At 39.5% G+C, this 21,660-nt stretch overlaps 1 protein-coding gene across 1 annotated transcript; it reads right to left on the bottom strand.

The window, feature by feature from the left end:
• Positions 1-1,433: 1,433 nt before the first annotated feature.
• On the bottom strand, positions 1,434-16,819 carry dcp1b (decapping mRNA 1B). Its single transcript, XM_028571299.1, has 11 exons — positions 16,427-16,819; positions 15,653-15,693; positions 15,210-15,337; positions 7,115-7,181; positions 6,731-6,815; positions 6,596-6,676; positions 5,881-5,973; positions 4,719-5,511; positions 3,435-3,664; positions 3,091-3,300; positions 1,434-2,926 (listed from the first exon to the last, which is right to left on the bottom strand). The coding sequence occupies exons 1-11, from the start codon at positions 16,583-16,585 to the stop codon at positions 2,849-2,851; spliced, it is 1,965 nt and encodes a 654-aa protein (XP_028427100.1). The 5' UTR covers positions 16,586-16,819; the 3' UTR covers positions 1,434-2,848.
• Positions 16,820-21,660: the final 4,841 nt, after the last annotated feature.

Here is a 21,660-nt window from a genome sequence, read left to right as displayed (position 1 = left end):
TTTGAAAATGTGTGTGAATGATGAATAGCTAAATTGCTAAAGCTAAACTGGATTAATAGTAGTGAGAATAGTTGGAAAAGTATGAATGGTTTTAATTAACATGAATTTCATAAAACTTTTTTTGAAAAGCTGATGCTAAACTGTACTGTTGGCTTTAAAAGGTCAATAATGCCAAACAATGTAGAACATTGTGAGGTCTGAATATATTTTCAAAAATGAAATTATGAAAAAGTATCGAAGACTTACAAATGCTGTGAGAAACATTGATGAAAATGCAGAAATTTGAAACAAATTGTTTGAAAATTTTAAAATGCAATTACACTGCACTGCTGAAAAACTTGGAAGATGAAATGTAAAATTGTCAGTTGGAAGCTGAACTGCCTTAGCCTTAATTACCTTAATAAGGTAAGAGCTGAAATACATTGCTAGAAAAGCTGGAAGCTAAAATGTAATAGTGTCAAAGTGGAAGTTCAAATAAATTGACTAAAAAGGCTGAAAATATAAATACTTTGTATTATTATCAGACATATCCATTGCATAGAACAAACAAGCATGACCCTAAAGAGCTGAGAGGTGAATATATTGCCTGAAAAGAAGGGGGATATAGAAATATATATATATATATATATATGGATGAAATCACAAATGACAGCGTGTGTGTGTGTGTGTGTGAGACAAAAGTGTCTGACAACATTATCGATCTCAGGGCATGACTTTTTGTCCGAAGACAGCGGTGTGGAGAGAGGAACGCGACTTGAGAAAAAGGCGTTCGGGATGTTTGTTGTTTCGGAGTAGGCTACAGAAATCATAGGCTCCGTTTATCTAAAGGTTTGTCAGTGCCATGGCTCAGTATTTAAAAGATTTCGACAATGCGGATGAGGTCATTATAACTGGATGGCCGCCCGTATTCATTTGAGCCAAGGTAGCCTATAGTCTATGGATGAACTATACGGATGAAGAGCGGACGAGGGGAGAGAGAGGGGCTGCAGCTGACGCACAGTATTTTGTGCATCATTAGGCTATAATACATCCATGGTTTAGTGTTATCTAGAAGATTTTCAATTAAAACAACAGGATTACAATGCTGTGAATGCTGTTGAATCAGCATTGAATCAGGTAATAATACCAGCCATGCAGATCCATTAAGACAACAAAGAAAGACAGTAAGCAACAACAGAGGCAGTTTGAGAACATTTAATATCCAATTAAAATAGACTTCAGTTTATGAAAGAGCAAAACATTTCCGTCAAAAAGAAATAAAACTTGTGTAAAAATGCTTCCATTGACATTCCAATGTCTCGTATTATTTTAAATGACAAATTTAAAAAATAAAAAGACTACGGATGACATCTTTTTAAATTAAAATAACAAAACAGCATCTAACAAATAACTTTAGATATGTTGTATAAGAATTATTTTGTACTTGCTGTACATTTAATTGTAATGTAACATGCTGGTTATCTGTACTATGGGAACAATACATTTTGCTTGAGTAGAAGAATAGGATTTTTTTTTTTTCCTGAAATGTAATCTCTCTCTGTTGTTGCTGCTGTTTTTGTGTACTCTCTGGTAGCTACTGTATAGTCTGGCTTTATACGAGTTTAGCACAAAGTGCAAACCGTAACCCTGACGAAATTTAACATATTGACTGACTTCTCTGCTGTAGTAAGTAAGGAAATGTGTGGGAGCCTTAGTTTGATTGGGTGACACTTTATGCAGTACATGTAGCGTGACAGTATTTTGGAAATGCATTTTCTATCATATATTTCTATTGTACTTGCTTTGAACAGGCCTGTGAACTCCAAACAATTATTATCAGATATTTATATACCTTCTTTGCTGCTTTTTATTGCTTTAAATCTCCATTTATCAAGCATCTATTTAACTAGACTTACCATCAATAGCAAAGCGTTTGATCAATACACAGTTGTATTAATCCTGAGGGGAATTTCTGTAAAAAAACTAAAACAACTGTTACCAATACAAATATTTAATCATAGCTAGAGTCTGCTGAAAAAAAGAGAAAAAAATATTTTTAAAAAATTACTTTAAAAGGATTTGGATACTAAAATATACTCGCTTTAGAAGGCAAACTAGTAAGAACTTAATTTAAAGAAATTGTAAATTTAAATCAAACAAATTCTTATAACATTTAAACATACTTTTTCAAAATGTACAGAAAACAAAATATGTTTAACCTTTCATAGGTGAAGTCAGTTTCAAGTCAGTTTGAGCATATCCTTCAGCACTAGTTCTTAGACAAGGAAGACTTGTTTATTAAAGCCCAGAAGGCTGGCTGGTGTTAGACCACTGTGAAGGAGTAAAGACTACACATTATAACAAAAGAAAAACAAAAAATATAAAATATAATTCTGTTAAGTTTGGTGAATAAAAAACAGTGAAGGGAACTATATTCAAATACTTAGGCAAAACATGGGGTTGCAGCATATTTTGTCTTCATGTAGAGTGAACGAGAGTATAGGCTACATTGTCCCCTTAACTACAGATGATGTCAAGACTATATGGTCATGCCGCATTTGTGCCAAAAAATTAGTGGTCCTCAGATTGAGAGAATTTCTTTTTCAAGAGGATTACGAGGATAAAACAAGTTTTTTGATATGGAAACAAACACATGTATAATCTGATAACTGCTTTTTTTGTTGTGACTACAGAAACTTGGTTTAAAGAGGAAGAGTCAGGTTGACTGGGTATGTAGTGCAGAGGAGATACAGAGCAGTGTGTCTGATTGGATTCAGAAGAGGAAATGGTACATCCATATTAGGTGTAGAAGAATGAGCCTCACAGCTCAAGACAGGGTGCATGTACAGACACAGGGTGTGAAGAGTCATCAGTACTTGCTGCTGGAGTCATTAGCAAAGCGGCTGATGTAGGCTTCATAGATGCTGTCCAGGAATGAGCTGTCAGTCTGAAACACACAAGCAAGGATTATCATACTGTATGTTTGTGTGCGTGCGTGCATGCATGCATGTTTATTTGCATAAACTCAACAAATGGGCAAAGTGAAATGATCTGAAGTCATTGACATATAAAGTGTCAGTGTCAGATATTTTCAGTAATATTATTTTTTACCTGAATCAGATGCAGGAGTGTGGCTTGAAGCTGGCTTCTGGACAGAACTCTGATCTCCTGCTGCAATGGGGGTCTGGACAGGGTTGAGGGGGCAGGGCAGCTCTCTGCAACCACTGACAACCCACCACTAGACTTTGCCTGAGTGAACACACTGGGAGAGAGGAGCAGGTTGGGGGCCACAGTGGCTGGTATCCGCTGGGGGGAGATGATCTGGATAGACAGGGAAAGTTATTAGTACTCTTTAATAGTACTTAGTACTCCTTTTTAGCAAACTAGAAATAAGAATGAAAACACATCGTAAACAAGTCAAATAGACAACTGCTAACAGAGCTCATAGTGCTCACCTGAAACTGCAGCGCAGCCTTTTGACCAGCAGTGCCTGTGGTCTGGTTTGGGACTGGGCTTACAACTGAGTCGGCACCTTGACCTTGAGTGGGCCCCAGGAATCGAGGGGCCAGTCCTGGACAGAGTCGAGGGGGATCATGGGAAGCAAGGCTTTGTTCCTGCTGAACCAGCTGGAGCTTTTGCAGGAGCTCATGAGGTGACACCACACCAGACATCTGGGAAGACAGAACTGAATGGAGAGCATGAGGGACCCCATGATTAGGATTTTTTTTAACAGTTTAAACCAAGATGAAACAGGCATCTTGGCAGAGACATTTTAGAGTTCAGAGAATTGGCAATAGATAGATACACAAATAGTCAAATACCTGTGTGAATGTTAAATTAATGGTTAACAGACATCATTAAAGATTTCAAGATCATGCAGAAACAGACAGTATAATCCATTAGTATACAATGGCACAACAATTTAGCATAAGTTGGCTACAATGGCCATTGTATATTATTGTGAAATTATACATTTTGTGTACAAATGCAAAACCTAAGGAAACACGACTTAGGTTTTGCAGCTTTACAGATTATCTCAAAGTTAACTGGATTAATGTGCACTCTGACTGAAATTATTGCAAAAGTAGGTTGGAATTAGGGCTGAAAGATTATTTGCATTTGCAATAATATCGCAATATGTTAAAATGAGATTTTTTTTTAATCGTAAAGGCTGCAATTACACTCTGGTCCCATGACATGCAAGAGTAAAGCAGTCTGCAGAGGAAGCATCAACTTTGCACGCTACACTTTATCTTGACCACGACAGAACCTGACACAGCGGAAACTTTAGTGTCAAAAAGGAACAGTACGTCAGTTGTATGGGACTATTTTGGCTTTAAAAAAGAAGATGCTCTGCAGAGACAGGTATTGTGCAAAAACTGCCTTGCTAACGTTGCTACCTCACAGGGCACCATTACTAACCTGTATCAGCACTGACACATTAAAAAAAACTGCAAAAAAAGTCTCAATCGCAATATTGGTTAAATAAAGTCTCTATTAGATTAGTTTCCAAAATCGTTCAGCGCTAGTTGGAATCTGTGTAAAATCTGTGTGACTTGAGAAGATGGCAGCAAACCTGGTAGAGCAGGACAAATCATTGAAATCATTGAAAATTAGTTTTTACCCGTTACTTGCTGATTTGTTTTTTAATATCAAGTTATTAATAGTATTTACTTTGTATTTATATAATACTTCACTCATATATTCATAGCATATTAATAGCATAAAAGATGTCCCACCTGTTCCCTGTATAGTTAAAGCTGAATGGCTGTTGTGCTGTGCTTCTGGTTGAGGTTTAGGTAGGCTGAAAAACAGCTGCTGGCTTTGTTGTGCTTGAAGGTGGGAACATGACACAGAATCCACCATTACGGGCTGAGAGGAGAGATGGGGGTTCTGCTGCATAGGCGGAGGGTTGGAGGAGGGAAGAGGTGGCTGGCTTTGGAAAAGTTTCCTGATTGGGTCAGCTTGAAGCTGTTGCTGTTGTTGATGATGATGAAGGTGGTGGTGCTGCTGCTGATGATGATGGTACAGATGGTGATGGTGGTGGTGATGCCCCAGCGGCACCCCGTTGTCACACAGCCTGTTCTCGGGGGACTCGGACAGGGTCTGAAGCACTCCTCCGACGACACCCACTCCTCTCTGTCCCTGCATGAGTTTCTGGATGGCTGGGCAGTGCTGAGGCTGGTTCTGCTGCTGCTGATGGGCGGTAGTGGGACACGGCAGCAAGCCCACAACATTTCCACCATGTTCCCCAACTATTTGTCCTCCAATCACAGCCCTAGGCCCTCCATCTGAACACCCAACCATGGCGAGGTTCCCTCCTTTGGAGGGCACACTTCTGCCAGAGTTTACCGTTTCGTCGTATTTCAGTGAACGTGCTACAGGTGGGCGATTGACTTGTCTCGATGATGACCCTGTCCCTGTGGTGGCCATAGGAGAGACTGGGTCAGGTTTGGATGAGTGCTGATGTTGATGTTGAGAGCCAAAAAGGGTGGCAAGAGAGAGAGACTTGGGTTCAGCACTTTCAATGTCCTGGATGAGACAGAGAGAAGGGTAAGAGAGGGAAGGAGAGCAGTAAGCATGAGAAGAGAGAACTTTTGGAACTAACTATAGTGCGTTTTTTTTTCTGAAGTCTTTTTAGCAAATCAGGCTAACTACAAACGTCGTAAAATGACAATAAAATAAATTACATTGAGAAACGGATCGGATAAAGTAAATACTCAATTCGTAATGGCAACACTTTTAGTTTCTGGTTGTGAGTATCATTTGATTTAAACTTTATCTGATCCTTTGCCTTAGTTCTTTTGCTGTGGATTTGATTCACTAAGGGCCTCATCAAGGGAAAACAATGTACTGAATGCAACCCTGAAATAAAATAGGAAGTGGATGAGAGTGTTTTACCTGAGTGTTCAGTTTAACAGGTATTGGCTTGATCAGGTTGGGGTTTCCATAAATAACACTGCAGCCACCAATCTCCTTTGGCTCTGATGTAGACTTAATGTTGAGAGACATATGGAAAGTGGAAATTAAGAGATAAGACAGAGGGACAAATGTTTGATAAGCGACTTAAAGGTGCTCTAAGTGATGTGACATTTGTTTTTAGGCTACAACATTTTTTGTCACATACCAGCCAATAACCGACAAGAAGGAGCTGGTTGAGCCATCACTGCAGCAGCGTTAGCAAGTAGGTTACTTCCACAATGCGTATTCATGACTCAACCAGCTCCTTCTTGTCGGTTATTGGTTGGAACACTGTTTGTTACGGTTCGTGGTACAGGTTGGCGCGGTTTGTTTTTGTTGCCATTTGTGGAGCCTGAGCTGTCTACAGTGACCGCGTTTTTTTTTACAGTGTGTTCAGGGTACAGGCAGCTAGCGGATAGTGAGGAGATGTTTGCTGTATGTAACGAAAAATATTGTAGCCTAAAAAACGCGTCACATCACTTAGAGCACCTTTAAGGAGATCTTAGGTGATTTTGTACCCCCCTACTGGTCAGTATAAGGAAATGCAAACAATCAAATAAAATGTATGTCATAATTTTCCAGAACAAAAGCATTTCATGCCATTCAAAATATGAATCTGTAAAGCTGTATTACAGAGTATTTGGTGTATCCCTACCTTGTCATACTCTGTGTGTGCTTTGGTCAACATCTGAATAATGTCCACTGCCTTTCCTTCACTTCCTCCTCCTCCTCCTCCTCCTCCTCCTCCTCCTCCTCCTCCTCCTCCTCCTCCTCCTCCTCCTCCAAGTACTCCACCTACTCCTCCACCACGTACTCCTCCTGGAGACAACCATCCACCTTGAGACTGTGCCAGGGTCTGCTCCTGTTGGGTCAGGCTACACACACACACAACACACAACACACAACACACGTCATTTGTTCACCCTGGAAGCATTCAAATATATTACACTTGTCATTTGTTGGCTCCAAGCCCCAGACACAGATCAGTTAATAAACACACGTAGTCTCTGTTGCCTGACTAAGATATGAAAAAAAAAACTCCCTCAGCCACAGTCGCTGGCTGACCATAACTCATTAGTCCTTGTTCAGTGGACCAAATCCCATTTTTAATTTTTCTTTTTTTTTTTACTTTTTACATGGTGTATACATATGGTTTGTGGTTATAGGCACTTACATCTTCATTCTCTGAGCAATACGTTGACAGTCCTCCTTATCATAGAACCAAATGCCATGGATAATCACTGGGAGAGTGAGGAAGAGAGGTACAAAGAGGAGCAAAGAGAGAGAGAGAGAGAGAGAGAGAGAGAGAGAGAGAGAGAGAGAGAGAGAGAGAGAGAAGTGAACTTTTAAACATAAATAAACATATAACAAAGGTCCCACTCTGGAGTAATGCCCTAGTTCAGTAGTTCCCAACCTTTTTTCCTTGGCGCCCCCCCTACTTATGTCTAAGAAAAGCTGAGCCCCCCCCCTCGGAAACCAAAGTGGAGGTAACTCTCGAGATAGAGCCTTACTTTCTTTTTTGATACAGAGCAGTTATCAGCACTTTTACGTTGTTTCATTCATAAAATAGTGATGCCGTGGAGGAAACACGAGGATGATAGCAGCTAGCAGCTGACCTGATGACAGCAAGGGTCCCAGCTTAAGAGGTCCCGGAGGTTTGGCCTACTAAGTAGCCTGCCTATAATTTTAACCGAGAACAAAAAGATATAGTTTTTATACGACTTTTGTATACACTATATATTCTAGTGTATTATCATAATTTGTTTGTGCAAATTTTTTTTTTTACCTCAACCTCAAACCAGATAAAGACTTGCGCACCCCCTGTGATCTTTGCCGCCCCCCTGAGGGGTCCCCGGACCCCAGGTTGGGAACCACTAATTAGCTGGTGAAATATTGAAACTGCCTGCTGAATTTTGAGATGCACCAACCAGTAAGGTCAGCAGACAACAAAATTAGTTTTCAGACCTGCCATTCCCTTACAATCAAATGAATGCACAGACATGCTGTCGTACAACTCTGCTGCTATGACATCAATGCAGGGAGGCAGGCATGTATTCCGTTTATTATTAGCCCTGTCTGGTCTAAACCCAGGGTTTTAAATGAGTCATTTCCCAAAGGGAACAGAAGCCAACAATGTCATTACACAGTAAAACATGGGGCCCTGGAGTCTCTTCAACTACATAAACATAGTCAACAAGGGAGGAAAAGGGCAAAAACTTCTCAAATGCAAAATTCTGTCTAGACACAAGCAGAAGAAGAAGCACTTTGCTTGTATAAAATACAGACTACAACTGGCAAAAATGATTTTAATGATGATAATGATTTTAATAATAAACTGAAAAAAAAAATAAGATGAAAGGAGTATGAATCAGAGCAAGCATTCAATGCCAGGTTTTAGTGCTGAACAATGATTGATACTTAGTGTTGCCAACACATTTAACTCTGTACCAAAAAAGTATTGAGGTTTAAAATCCAGCCCTATTCAAGACAGCTGGACATTACCTCACACCTCAGCAGACATACTTTCCACAGTGGATCTCAAGAACAGATTGGGTCAATTGCAACAAGGGAAGGAGGCAAGTGAGAGACAGAGAACAGAGAGCAAAGTGGGGTCTACTATATGTGGAGAACAAAGTTACCACCACAGTCCTATCAAAGACACACACATTCCCACACAGGCAGAAATACACACACACACATTCCCACACAGGCAGAAATACACACACACACACACTCCCACACAGGCAGAAATACACACACACACACACACACACACACACACACACACACACACACACACACACACACACACACACACACACACACACACACACACACACACACACACACACACACACACACACACACACACACACACACACACACACACACACACACACTTCAATTGAGCCTGGGAAAAACAGCCCAGTACCAAATAAGTAACTGCAGTGGGAGACAGAGTCGCTTAGTGCTCACTGGGGATGAGACTGTTTGACAAAGACAGAGAGAGACAGTCAAAGTCAGAGAGCTGGAAAATTGAAGTAAAAAAGCGTAACGGATGTGAAATAGGAAGAAGTGAGGTGTGTTAGAGAGGAAATTATCATCACGTCCATCATGGGAGAAACATCTACTTCTGAGAGCTTTTTAGCTGTCAGTAAACAGAGTCTGAGTTTTGTCAATGAAAGAAAAGTGTTAAACTGAAGTACATTGATGGGAGGAAACCGCTGGATAAGCTGACGTTTCAGATACAAGACAGTCTCTTTGACCAGTATGCTGCCCTTTCTCTCCCCCACTAAAGGAGAAAGATAGGAGAAAAGGAAGAGCACAAGATACAAATTGTTCAATAGAGGAGATGATCATGTTTTTAGCTGTACTGACCTGCCCAAAGTCTATAACTCAACAAGATAGAATACCCTTCAGAGCGAGATAGTCAGAGAGGCAGAGAGAAAGTGGGAGGACTACAACCAGTAGCACCAACAAAAAAAGTGGCCGTGGCCACAAGGTTACACTTCCAGGGTGAAAGCCAGAGAGATAGAAAAAGAGAAAGGGGTTCCAGCCAACCATACTGGAGACTGAGAGAGAGAGAGAGGAAGAAAGGCAGAGGGACATCTGCATGAAATAAGTGAAGCAGAGATCCTGACCAAGTGAACTGGAGAGCGAACACCACTCAACGGTTTATTGAGCAGACAACTTCAACAGAAGGGTGACCAAAGTCTGAGAAGACCAACTGAGAAATGTAGATTCTGAATAGGCCAGCATCCCTTTACAGTTTGAACAAGGAACATTGGAAACTTCGGCAACAATCGCTCTACTGAAGTCTGCAATTGATTCAGGACTTAAGCTGGGTGGTCCTTTCCAGTCCCGTGAGCACTGGCGCACGTGTGATGTTTGCTGTAGACCTACAGTGACTCTTTGATGGGACTCCAGTGGGACTTGAATGCATGAAAAGACATTTTTAATTTTATGTCTGGGAGGTAGCACATCATTGTCTGTCCTAACAACTACTCTGTTGGGACTTTGCTTTTAAAAGAAGACATTTTTAGTTAAATATGATTGATATGTTTTGTTCAACATCTAACTTTCCACAAGGCTTAAATGCGCTTTAACAATACAGTAACCCTGTTTGGCTTTAACCCAAACTGCACTACTGGGACCACTCACGGAATAATTTTGTTTTGTTTAGCTTTAGTATAGTTAGAAATGCAGACATATTTGTTAGCAGCAGTGTTGTCCAAGATGGATTAGGTGTGCTTTTACTGCAGTATGTGATCGGCTTTGTGGGAGAGCTCTGTGCATCAGTCATGAGGAACAGTGTTGATATTCTTGTACATTATATTTAGTTTGCTGGAGGTTTGTCCCGGGTAGGTACTCACAGTAACGCACACCTATGCTTGGAATTATTGTTGTCCAAGAAGAACCATCACTTTCTTTGTTTGTAGGAATGGAATTCGTGACATTGGAGGAGTAAATCTTATGATTTCCAGCTACCGAAACTCATCTAAGAAGACATTTACACTATTGTCACACCTTCCCTCTGAGGCTAAACTGCAGGTACATTCAAACTGCTCTTTTGCTACTGAAGCCCAGTTCTAAGGAGGCATTGTCACAACTGCTGTGACAGCTTTATGTGCACTACCTTACCTGGATAAAGGAACATTGACACATCAGTACATCCTTCGCTGCTGAAATCTAATCAAAGGAAGTGTCACATCGCAGTGGGCATCCCTTTCATTGAATCTTTTGCTAGTTAAGATATTACTGGAGCTGCAACTTAAGGTATAACCTAAGCAACTTTAAGTTCTAGAGAGACAATTACTACCAGACCGCGAGACTCCTAAGAGACTAGTGGAGCCATGCTGAGAGGCCTGTTTCAGAGGAAACCCAAACATGAGAGACTGGAGGAGGAACCTGAGGTCAGATTCAAAGGCTTGCTGGTGTCAGAGAGAGACCTGGGATATACATACGTTCGACCTGGAGGTAAGAATGTCCATACACCCGATATACAGAACGCTGTTGACATGTTAAGTGGAGTGTTAGTGTTAGCCACATAGCCAGTATACTGTATGTGGCTAGTGGGCTACAGGACATTTTTTGTTATTTTCTCAATTAAACAATTATTCATTTTGTCTATAAAATGTCAGAAAATGGAAAGTACACTTCTCTAAAGGCCATGGTGACGTCATCAAATTGCTCATTTTATTTGACCAATAGTCCAAAACATAAATATATTCAACTTTCTATCACATAGGACACAGTAAAGCAGTAATTTTTCATAGTTGAGAAGCTGGAACTAGATAGAGGATCAACTCCATATGCTGATAATGGTGTGACAGAAACACTGCTTGGGATTGTAGGTGCTTATAGGAAGGAATGTAGAAAGCATACTATCTGTCCCTCTGTACTGGGATATTTGCCAGAGGAATTATGACTTGTTTGGACTAAAGTTCTCTTCCCTGTATCTTGCCATGTTCTGTTGTATTTCTGCAGTGTTTATTTTTAGCATGGGGTGCCACTTTGTGCCAACTGCCATTCCAGGAAGTAATGGCAGCCCTGAGAGCTACATGTTTATCTAATGATAAGATTCCACGACCCTTGCACAGAGGTCACACAACACAGTGGGACTGGCAGCATTACCAACAGCCTGGGGCCTAAATGGATCAGATGTTAGTCAGAGAATAAACTTATTTCCTGAGCTGAGATGCGTTCCTGTACAGTCTTCTGGAAAAAATTCCTTTAACCCACAGAAAACCATTATCCGGTAAACCTTCACGGATGATCACTTGACATTTTGAGATCTCTTAGAGCAGTGGTTCTCAAACTTTTTTCAATAATGTACCCCCCTTTGAAATATCTTTTAGCCAAGTACCTCCTGACGAGTGCAAAGCATATTTGGTAGAAACAAAGGCTATATGAAGAGGTACATTACAGCTCTGCACCATTAGTGTCTGATTTACTTAACAAGCTTGTAAATGAAACACACTTAAATGTTACTTAAAATGTTTAGAATCCATAACTAAATTAATTTGATGATTTATGCATGATTGATATATTTGAAATTAACATTTCAGAAAGGAATCTCACGTACCCCCTGCAGTACTCCAAAGTACCCCTAGGGGTACATGGACCCCCATTTGAGAAACTCTGTCTTAGAGCATCTGAGGTGCTGTTTTACGTGCATGTGCTTTGTTAGCTAAATCTGGCTCAAACTTGTCACATATCTGCATGCTAAAATAATAATTTAGCGTCCAACAATCCGTAGTTCGTAACAGTAGCTATGGTGATAGAAATCAGTTTCTTTATAACCATGGTGCATAGTGGTCTCCTTATTTGGGTGCTTTATTATCCATCTCCAATCAGTGTAATCTGTGTCTGAGCCACTGATCATTAGGTTTGCTATGTACTCATCCACTTTTTAACTCACATAATAACCCCTACCCACATTTCCTTTTTATCAGAGGAAATAGTCATCAACTGAGCTGTGATTACTGGTTTTATGTGTTTTTAAATTCCTTGTATTCCCCATAACCAATGCTCTGACCACATCTAGAGGCCAGTATTATCCCAGATTGTCTTTAATGTGCACTGAGTGCATTTAAAACCTGGTGTAAAAGGTATTAAGAGGTCACTGAGAAGGTTTATGTCATACTCATTATTTCACTGAGCCTTCTGATGTTTAATAATGTCTGTGTTGTATACATGTCAGTAAGAATAATGAAGTACTACAGTAAGGGGATCAAAGCAGGCATATGGAATCAACTGGTATCTAAACACAGCATTCCACCTGCCTCTTACTGAGCCTGATGAAGAGCGCGAGACCATGACAAAGAGGGAGGGAGGGAGGTCTGTGTGTCAGCTATTCCTGAGTGAGTGTGTTTATATTATCAGTGACTGTTGTGGAATATCTAATCTCTGCTGGCTGGTTTTGTAGTGCTGTCAGGCTCTTGTCCTGCAGGCACACTCTGCAACGGGTGTGTGTTGTGTTTGTGTGTGTGTGTGTGAGCCAGATGTAGGTCTCAGAGGGAGACAGGCTGATAGAATTGGAGTCACCACAATAACTCTGCTCCTTATATGGAACTAATGGTTCCCCACAAATGAACAGCATGCTACACACTTTGGTCACTCAATCAAATTGTTAATCTTTTATCTAACTTATTCCCTGTAGCTTTAGATACACCTGCCATTTTTAGGTGTCATGTGATAACATTGCTTACAGATCTTCAAATTCACAAAGATATGGTCTCATGTGGATTCTGACGTGAATTATACACAATCTATTGTGCACATACTGTACATGCAAATAAGCAATATTAACCGGCAATTTCCACTGGATGCGGAACGTCGACGGAGTCATTAGGTTTCCATTAAAGTCAGTGTGTGTATTTCCACTGACTGCGGAACGTCTGCGTCCCTACTCCGTCCCAGTTCCGTCAGTCCGCAGCCCTCCGCAGCAGATACGCAGAGCTTCTATTTTTGACGGACGACGGAGAGCTCCGCAGCAATTCAGCACACGGCAGATAGTGCGGGACAGGAAGTCGAGCACAGAAACAAGATAAACATCCGGTTAATTTTCAAAATAAAATACACCGTGCTCACGCCGGATCATATTTCCCTGCACTACACCTTGAAAACACATCACAGAGTTGTTTCCCCTCTACTCCTCTGGACGGAAACAAACTGTTGTTGGTTTTGTGGTTCTATTCTACATGAATTCGCGAGAACATTTGGGTCCTCGTGACTACAGCTGTCAGTCACGGCCGCAGCCGTTCCGCAACAAATCCGGACCCGGTGGGTATTGACGGACGGCGGAGCACGCAGCAGAGACGCAGCGGAGCCGGTCCGCAGCTGTTACGCATCCAGTGGAAATCCCCGGTAAGGGTCAGGGGAGTTACAGAAAGTGAAAGACACATTCGTCTTGTGAGAACAATGAGAAGGACAATTGTTTTTCTAATTTTAATGTTGTTCCCAGTTCTTCTCTGGTGACAGAGTCTTTTATCCATGTCATTTCTGCTTTGACTGTCTATCTCTCTATCTAGCTTCATTCCCTCAGTTCCAGTTTGTCCTTGTCTTCATCTTTTAATAAGTTTGTCTCACTGTGTCTGGCTGCTTGTGAAACAGCAAAATCTATTCAAACTAATTAGTCTATGTGGCTAGTCCTGGTATTTAGTCATCTATGTCTGCACAGTCTGTGACTGTCTGTCTAACTCTAGTGTTACTGACGCCTGTATAACCAAGGTTTTTTGCATTTAAAAACATTTTCTATTGCAATTTTCTCTTAATCTTGATTTCTTTAATATTTCAAGATTTAGGTCAATATCCAGTGTACAGTGAGCAATACTGAATGTGGCTGTGCAATAAAACTGTCAGGTAAGACATATCAGTATGGCGTTGATAATTATCAGTCCCTCCAGGATTTCTTTAGATTGTTGCGACCCAAAATGCCTGATTTTGCAGGAGCTTTTGTAAAAAATTGCCATAAAAGTTGCGATGTCTTTTGTATGTTTATTGCAATTAAGTTGCGGGAGATGGAGAAAGTTGCAATTTTGTATAGTTCTTTAAAAATAAAAATGAAACTTGTTTTGGGGAGAATAAAACAACTCTAGGCTGAGTTTTCCTAGTAACCTTACCAAAAAGGCTCATGCTGCAAATATTGGTATAATTTGAAAATGGCTGGTGGATTTAAGACAAAAAATAATTTATTGAATGAATGAAATTTGAACATATCTGTCAGTGGCTTGTTGATCTTTACATTGTTAGTTAATTTCCTATCCTGGCCTGGGACACACATTCATACGGTTTGATAAAGGACTTATTGGACTTTAACTTATCATTGCACTTCCAATAACGAGCATAGCTGTCCTCAATTTAGGTCATCCAGTACGTCTCATCTCCGGTTTTTCCTGCATCCACCAGGTGTGATTGTGTGTGTGTGTGTGTGTGTGTGTGTGTGTGTGTGTCAGTCGCGGGGGGAACTGAGCAGAGAGCCGTCAGGAAACAGCTGCTGCTTTCAGCGACTTTATAGGAAAAAAATGTTACAGTGTACATTGACGTTAAAATGTATACAGGCTGGCAGGACGGTCTGCAATGTTTTGTTTTTCGCTGTACGTTTTTTTGGTAAATGTGAGATGTTACACAAAAGGATCTCTGTGCACATGCTCAAGAGGTGTTGAGAACAAAATGTGTCAGACAAACAACTGAAGATATCAATAAGTAACAGGCAGACATCAGAAGTGTGTCTGTGTGTGTGTGTATCTGTGTGTCTTTATCCTTACACCGTGCATTGCGATAAAGCAGGAAAGGGTGCTGGAGCTGGAAGTCCAGGTCTTTGGTAATTGGCTCTGTCAAGTTCTCCATACTGAGTCTGTTCATAATGGTGAAACCATGCCTGGGAGATGCCAGTCTGAAATACGCAAAGGACACATTACAGAAATGCAGCTGAAGGATTCATGTAAACATTTGTCAATCGCAATTCGCAACTTGAATCTAGAGGCACTTCAGCTAGGTCACGTCCTGCCGTATTCACCATGATGATTTATATCACACAGAAACAGTTGTGCTAAAAAATAACATATAAATACTAAATTTTGCATGTTACCATTTAGGTATGGCTGTAGTTTCTATATGTCTGTTGAAGAGCTTTACAGGTATTCCCAACAAATACTAAGAATTGTAATCTTTAGACACCAAGATTTCAGTCCAGCATCAACTTCATTACCTTGTGTAAATAAAAAGGGTGCCTTCCACCTCTGTCTTCTCCTAAAAAACACATACAACAAAAAAAATTGCAAAGTGATATAACTGACATAACTCGTCACCCAAATCTCATCACTGGGGGACAAGCAAAATTAAATATTTTAGAATATCAAATCCTCCTAAAAAAAACATGTACAATACCAAACAGCTGAATTTAACATACCAGTCTTCTGAGGAACACAGTGTGAGAACTTCTTTTTTTAACAAGTGCATGTTGCTAGGGGTACAGTCATTTATAACGTTAAATATAATTAACGTTAGTGACACGACAATGTTCCTGGGAATCAATAAATAGAGGTTAGATAAACGTTTCAATTTTGTGCAAAATACCTATTTATATATTATGTATATTATGTATATTATGTATGTATGTATGTATATATATATATATATATATATATATATATATATATATATATATATATATATATATATATATATATGTATGTATGTATATATATATATATATATATATATATATATATGTATATATATATATATATATATATATATATATATATATATATATATATATATATATATATATATATATATATAAAAAGCGTACGTCTTTGCTTTAATGGTTTTTGTACCACACACCCTAAAAAAACATAGCTGGGATCTACTTAATGCTATTCATTAGCTGGGGTAAATCCGTGTCAGTGACAAAGCGCGCCTATCAGGGACGATGACGAGGCTAAGCTAAATTAGCATATTAACCAAAGTTCAGGCTTACCCACTCATTTGCCCTATTGTTATAAGTATACAGGGCAACTTGGCTGGCCACGTCCACAATGTCATTGATGTATGGGTCTTGTCGCTGCAGAGCAGCCAGACTTATGTCCAGTCCTTTAGCGGTGAGGCAGCTGCTGCTACCTGCAGAAGTTGCTGTCATTGTTCCCTATGGAGAAGTTAGCTCGCTACCTAGCTTCAGCGGCTAACGAGTCGCAGGAGTATGAGATAAAAACCAAACCAACAGCAAGGTAAAAAGACAATTAAATTTGTAACTGCGCAGTAGAATGATTTGCAACTCAAGACCTGTACATTTAAAATTGTCAAGAGTTATCGAGGGCTAACTGCCATCAGTGAGTTTGTCAACGGCCATGTTTAGCCAGACAGTAAACAACCAACCCAGACATGAGTAGTTGTGCAGCAGGCTTTGAGATTTCAGCCTTATTAATCAACTTGGAAAAATCGATGGAGAATTTTTTCTTGTCAACTGGATGGATTTTCAGTGTTACTTTCTTCAAACAATTATTGATAATGTCAGGAGAGACATGACCATATAGATATGTAGCCTTCTTTTAATTCAAATTAACTTTATACTGAAATGTTCAATACTTACATCAGGTAGGTTCATTTAATTGCCAATGTGTTGGTTGTGGAATGCGTTTTTTTTTAAATTTATTTGTATGGGCTACAATCCTCTGTATTGGTGGTATATATGTTTTCGAACACTTTATTATGGTAGACAGACACACCCAAAGTTGCTGGGCCCCTTACTATTGTAAGGAAAGAAAGCTTGACTATGTTTGTTTGTTTGATTCCATTTAACTTTATGTCCCTGTCACTTCTCCCCATACAAGTAAGCAGTTCTCTTTTGTCTTTCATTTCTGTATCTGACTGCTGGGTAACATTACAGTAACACTGATGCTGACTGATGTCTCCTATTCATTATTTACATTTCCCAAAAATTGCACTAGGGGGCATCAAAGGGATAGATAAAACACAACCATCCCTGCTCTGGCCATTTATTGCATGGGCCGGAGTTGATATGAAAGCGAAAACAAGTGTGTGTGTGTGTGTGTGTGTGTGTGTGTGTGTGTGTGTGTGTGTGTGTGTGTGTGTGTGTGTGTGTGTGCGCGCGCGCGCACGCGCGCACTGTATGTATCCCCCAAGAGTTTTGTCTCAATGGGAGGAGAAAGCCTAAGAGCAGTTACACCATGTTACAAAATCTCCAAATAGAAACAAATACAGCATGTTTTTATTTGTACGGATTTACTGCAGTTGGTTTTCCAGCTATTTGTAGATGGGTGATGAAGGAATGAATACACAAGCAAATAAGGCATCTTCTTTGGAAAGTGTAATTTAGTACTTCTTTCATGGGCCCAGTTAAGTCCATTTTGAGCATAGTACAAAGTTTACAATAGTGCAGGTCTCTAGGCTACATTTCCCCCATGTTCAATGTTTTACACTTGTAATTTTTTGGTTAATCTATTCACTTTCACCTTCAACAATGCTGTTTATAATACACTAGCTCTAGGGTTCCAGAATTAGACATATCCTTCTAGAAATTAATACTCAAGAACAGAACTGTAACTGATACAGGAACAGGACTTTCAGGACTGTATATTCTTGAAATCCATATCAGCCATACCTGTATCATCTGTTGGATCGCCTGACAGTGAATCTCCATATTTAGTTCAACATATCCTGTTCTGTTGCAAGGGTAGGCTACTTGAGGGGACATAGACAACTTTTCAAGTGGATAGACATAAGCCCCTGTTTTCTGTATGCATTTTATAGCAGGTTACTTCTTGTATAATCACTCAATAAGATGTACAACCACTGATTAAGACATACATGGATTCCTCTTTTATCACAAATTACCGCTATTTAGCATTATACAAAATGGGCACTTATCCTATGCTCTGCTGTGTACTGTGAAAGCTGTTTCGGTAATTGGTTTTATATTGTCACAGAGACGTACAACAGCTGGTATGCATCTATCAACGGCCAGGTCAGAGTATCCTTGAGAAAAACAATGACTGCTCACTCATTTTAAGCAGCACTGGATGAAAACATATGCTTTAAACACTTCAAACAACTTCTCTTAAATGTGAATGAAGCACTTCCAGGTCAGATACATCTGCCTCTCCTTTGACATGAAAAGATCTGCTTTGGCATTCAGTATGGGCCTGTTTGTCTTTTTTCAAGTATGTCTATTACTTTGTCAGGGTGGTAGTGTACTGTGTGTGTGTGTGTGTGTGTGTGTGTGTGTGTGTGTGTGTGTGTGTGTGTGTGTGTGTGTGTGTGTGTGTGTTCAAGGTACTGTATATATGTCTATTTGTCAGGATGGTTTGTCAATGATGAGGCTAATGAGTTATACATGAGCAGGTCAATACTGTCAATAACCATTCAATCAAGATTGAGTGCTTGACTCTGATTGGTGGGGATAGGCCAAGAGATGTTGATGATTGGCTCACAGGCAGGAAGGATAATGGGATATAGCCAAAGGCAGCTTATTGAACCTCAACAAGTGGAGGATATGCATTGTTGTGTATGTATTGTAAATGTAATTTTGTATTACATCAGACATGCTGTTTGTTTATAGGTGACATATATTGGAACAAGTTGAGTATTTATTATTGTACTGCAGTGGAAAATGAAAGAAACAACAAAATAATTTGTACATATTTTAAGTGAGGAAAATAATTTTCCTGTACCAAGTGATACTGTTGAAACAAAGCAATATGTGCTTATTCTGTGTGTGCACACAAGCAAAGGGCTGTATTATTGGTGGGAAACAGATCTATAATTTACATAGGGGATATATTGCATGATTTCAGTTGTCTTGCTAAAGCCATTCATAGGGCCGGACATGGACCTGAAGGTAAAGGGACGGTGAATGGGTGATAGATGGCCTGCCTGAGTATGGGTCCATCTGGCTCTAGGTCGAGACATTTTATTCCTCATTTGGGTCCCAATTTATGTGGGCATTTGCAACTTGGTGCACATGCTTTACTCTCTTCAACAAGTAGCATTTGAGGCCTCATGGAGTTTCCATCTTCTATATAGAGCTCATCCTAAAACATTGCTTCCTCATGACCAGTTTGCAGACAAAATATAGCTCCTTAATGGATGAAACAAAGCTAAGAAAAGTATCTACTGCATGACTATATTTGGAACAGGCCAATTACTTAGATTATGTGAAAACTTTAAAGTGATTCTTTAATTCAGTCCTTACTCTCCTCTTTTATCCATGTAAAAAATTACTTAAAAAATAACAATAATTGTAGATTTTTCTTACTTGATATTTTGCATAATTGAAGGACATGAACCATACAATTATGAACTATTAAAATGTAGAATTAGATACAGAAACTATTTTTTCTTAGCTGGTGGAAAAATTGTTTTACTGATTTGGTAGTTCATGTTTAAAAATGCTTAACTTCATATTGCTTTTCATTTCAACACTGTAATGTTTATTTTAATTGCTTATTAATTTTGAGAAAAAGAAAGACAAGGTACATGATGTACAGTAGATGCCAATGTGCACAAATTACCAGGATTCATTCATTAAAACATTTAAATATTTCTTTGTGGTCTTCAAGCGACTTTGAGTCTGTGAAAAGAGCTATACAAATTAAATTTATTATTATTATTTGAGTGTAGAATGGATCCCAATAGAAAGCGTTATGCATAATAAGTGCCTAAATCAGATTTTGGGTCTAAAACCTGAATCTCACATTGCACAGCTGAATAAAGTAGCTCTCCCTGTCATGAGGGGATTTCCCTTTGCCTGACCAGCAGATTGTTGGTTTCCCACATGAGATACCAGCATTTGAGTATGTTTGCCTGGACAGAGATTCTCAGAGACCAACTGAGCTTAAGACTCACACACACTCACACACACATACAAAGGGGGTTGGGAACTACAAATATAGAACAGTCATAAATAGAATAGATCTACAGTCCGTGTGCTGGCTGGATTACAGAGGACATTTATGTATGTGAGTCTGTGTGTTTGTGTGTCCCCTGGGCACAAGTGTCTGTTCCCACGACCTGCCCTCCATTAGTTCTTCCTTCCCTCAATCCTTTCTTCCGTCTGTCCTTCCATTCACTGGCCAGTGTAATCAAACAGAGGCTGGTTTGGTAGTAAGTGAAAGTGAGTCAGATTGCCATTATAAAACTCAATGTCCATCTGTCTCACTATCGTCACAGGGCTGATGTACATATTCTCAAGTAGTATACTTGAGTAAAAAATTGTATCTTTAGGATTTGCATTTTCTGCTGCTTTATAATTCTAATCTACTTCATTTCAGGGGGGAAGTATTGTACTTTTTACTCCACTTAATATATCTGACCATCTGTCAGTAGTTACCAGCTAGTGATTCCTAATCTTTTGGGCTTGTTGCCCATTACAAAACAGTAGTGTCTACATGTAGATGTAGCCCCTTGTCATATTTCAAGTGTGTATGATTCTTCTTACATTCTCAGATTATTTTATTTCAATAACAGCATAAGGCTCACAGATTTAAGTATCCAATACTTTACAAAAAAGCCATGATTAGAGAAAAGTCAAAAAAATGACTAAAAATGTCTGCAGAACGTAGTTTTTTATTCTGGCCTACCCATTTATCATCTCTCAGGTTTTAAGTGGTAGTAGTTAAGTAGTTGAAATGAGCTTTAGTAGTTAAATGCTACTTATGCATCAAAGCACCCAAATTAACAATCTAACAATGTGTATAAGTCAGTCACAAGAGCCATTTTCCTGCAGCACAAGTACTTACTAACTGCTGCTTTTCCTACCAATAAAACATTTAGCATGTACAACAAAATTCGAAGAATGTTTCAAGTCATTCATCAGACCAGGTTTTCCGCAATCCTTAGTTTCCCTCCAAATATACAGAATAGAAACATAACATCTGCATCACAAAACAGGAATTCAGAAATAGACAATTCATATGTCAAATGTCATCAATAGAGTAATTTATCAGCTGTCTCCCTGTCTTTACTATGTCGAGAGTGACACATGCAGACAAAAAGCTTTATTCTATTACAGGATGGTGGGTGGTGATTTTGTGCTATGGCACTGAACAAATGAATGCAGGCTGGTTTGAGTCATCAGATTCACCTCCTGATTATAGCCTGCAGTGAGATTGACATGAGGTCTGCACATTGTGAAGTTCGTATTCAGTGTCAAATACAATTACATGGGATGGCCAGTACCAGAATTAGAATCTGAAA

Source organism: Perca flavescens, chromosome 23, assembly GCF_004354835.1.
Source record: "Perca flavescens isolate YP-PL-M2 chromosome 23, PFLA_1.0, whole genome shotgun sequence".
Classification (NCBI taxonomy): domain Eukaryota; kingdom Metazoa; phylum Chordata; class Actinopteri; order Perciformes; family Percidae; genus Perca; species Perca flavescens.
The sequence above is the reverse complement of the archived record's forward strand: the minus strand, read 5'-3'. Positions and strand labels throughout refer to the sequence as shown.

Bases quoted from the DNA above. Each gene is read 5' to 3' on its own strand.
- dcp1b (XM_028571299.1), bottom strand. From the start codon at position 16,585: ATGACAGCAACTTCTGCAGGTAGCAGCAGCTGCCTCACCGCTAAAGGA. The intron at 15,338-15,652 runs GTAATGAAGTTG...TGCGTATTTCAG, and splicing joins ACCCTTTTTATTTACACAAG to ACTGGCATCTCCCAGGCATG. The intron at 7,182-15,209 runs GTAAGGATAAAG...TCACTCTCCCAG, and splicing joins GCTTTATCGCAATGCACGGT to TGATTATCCATGGCATTTGG.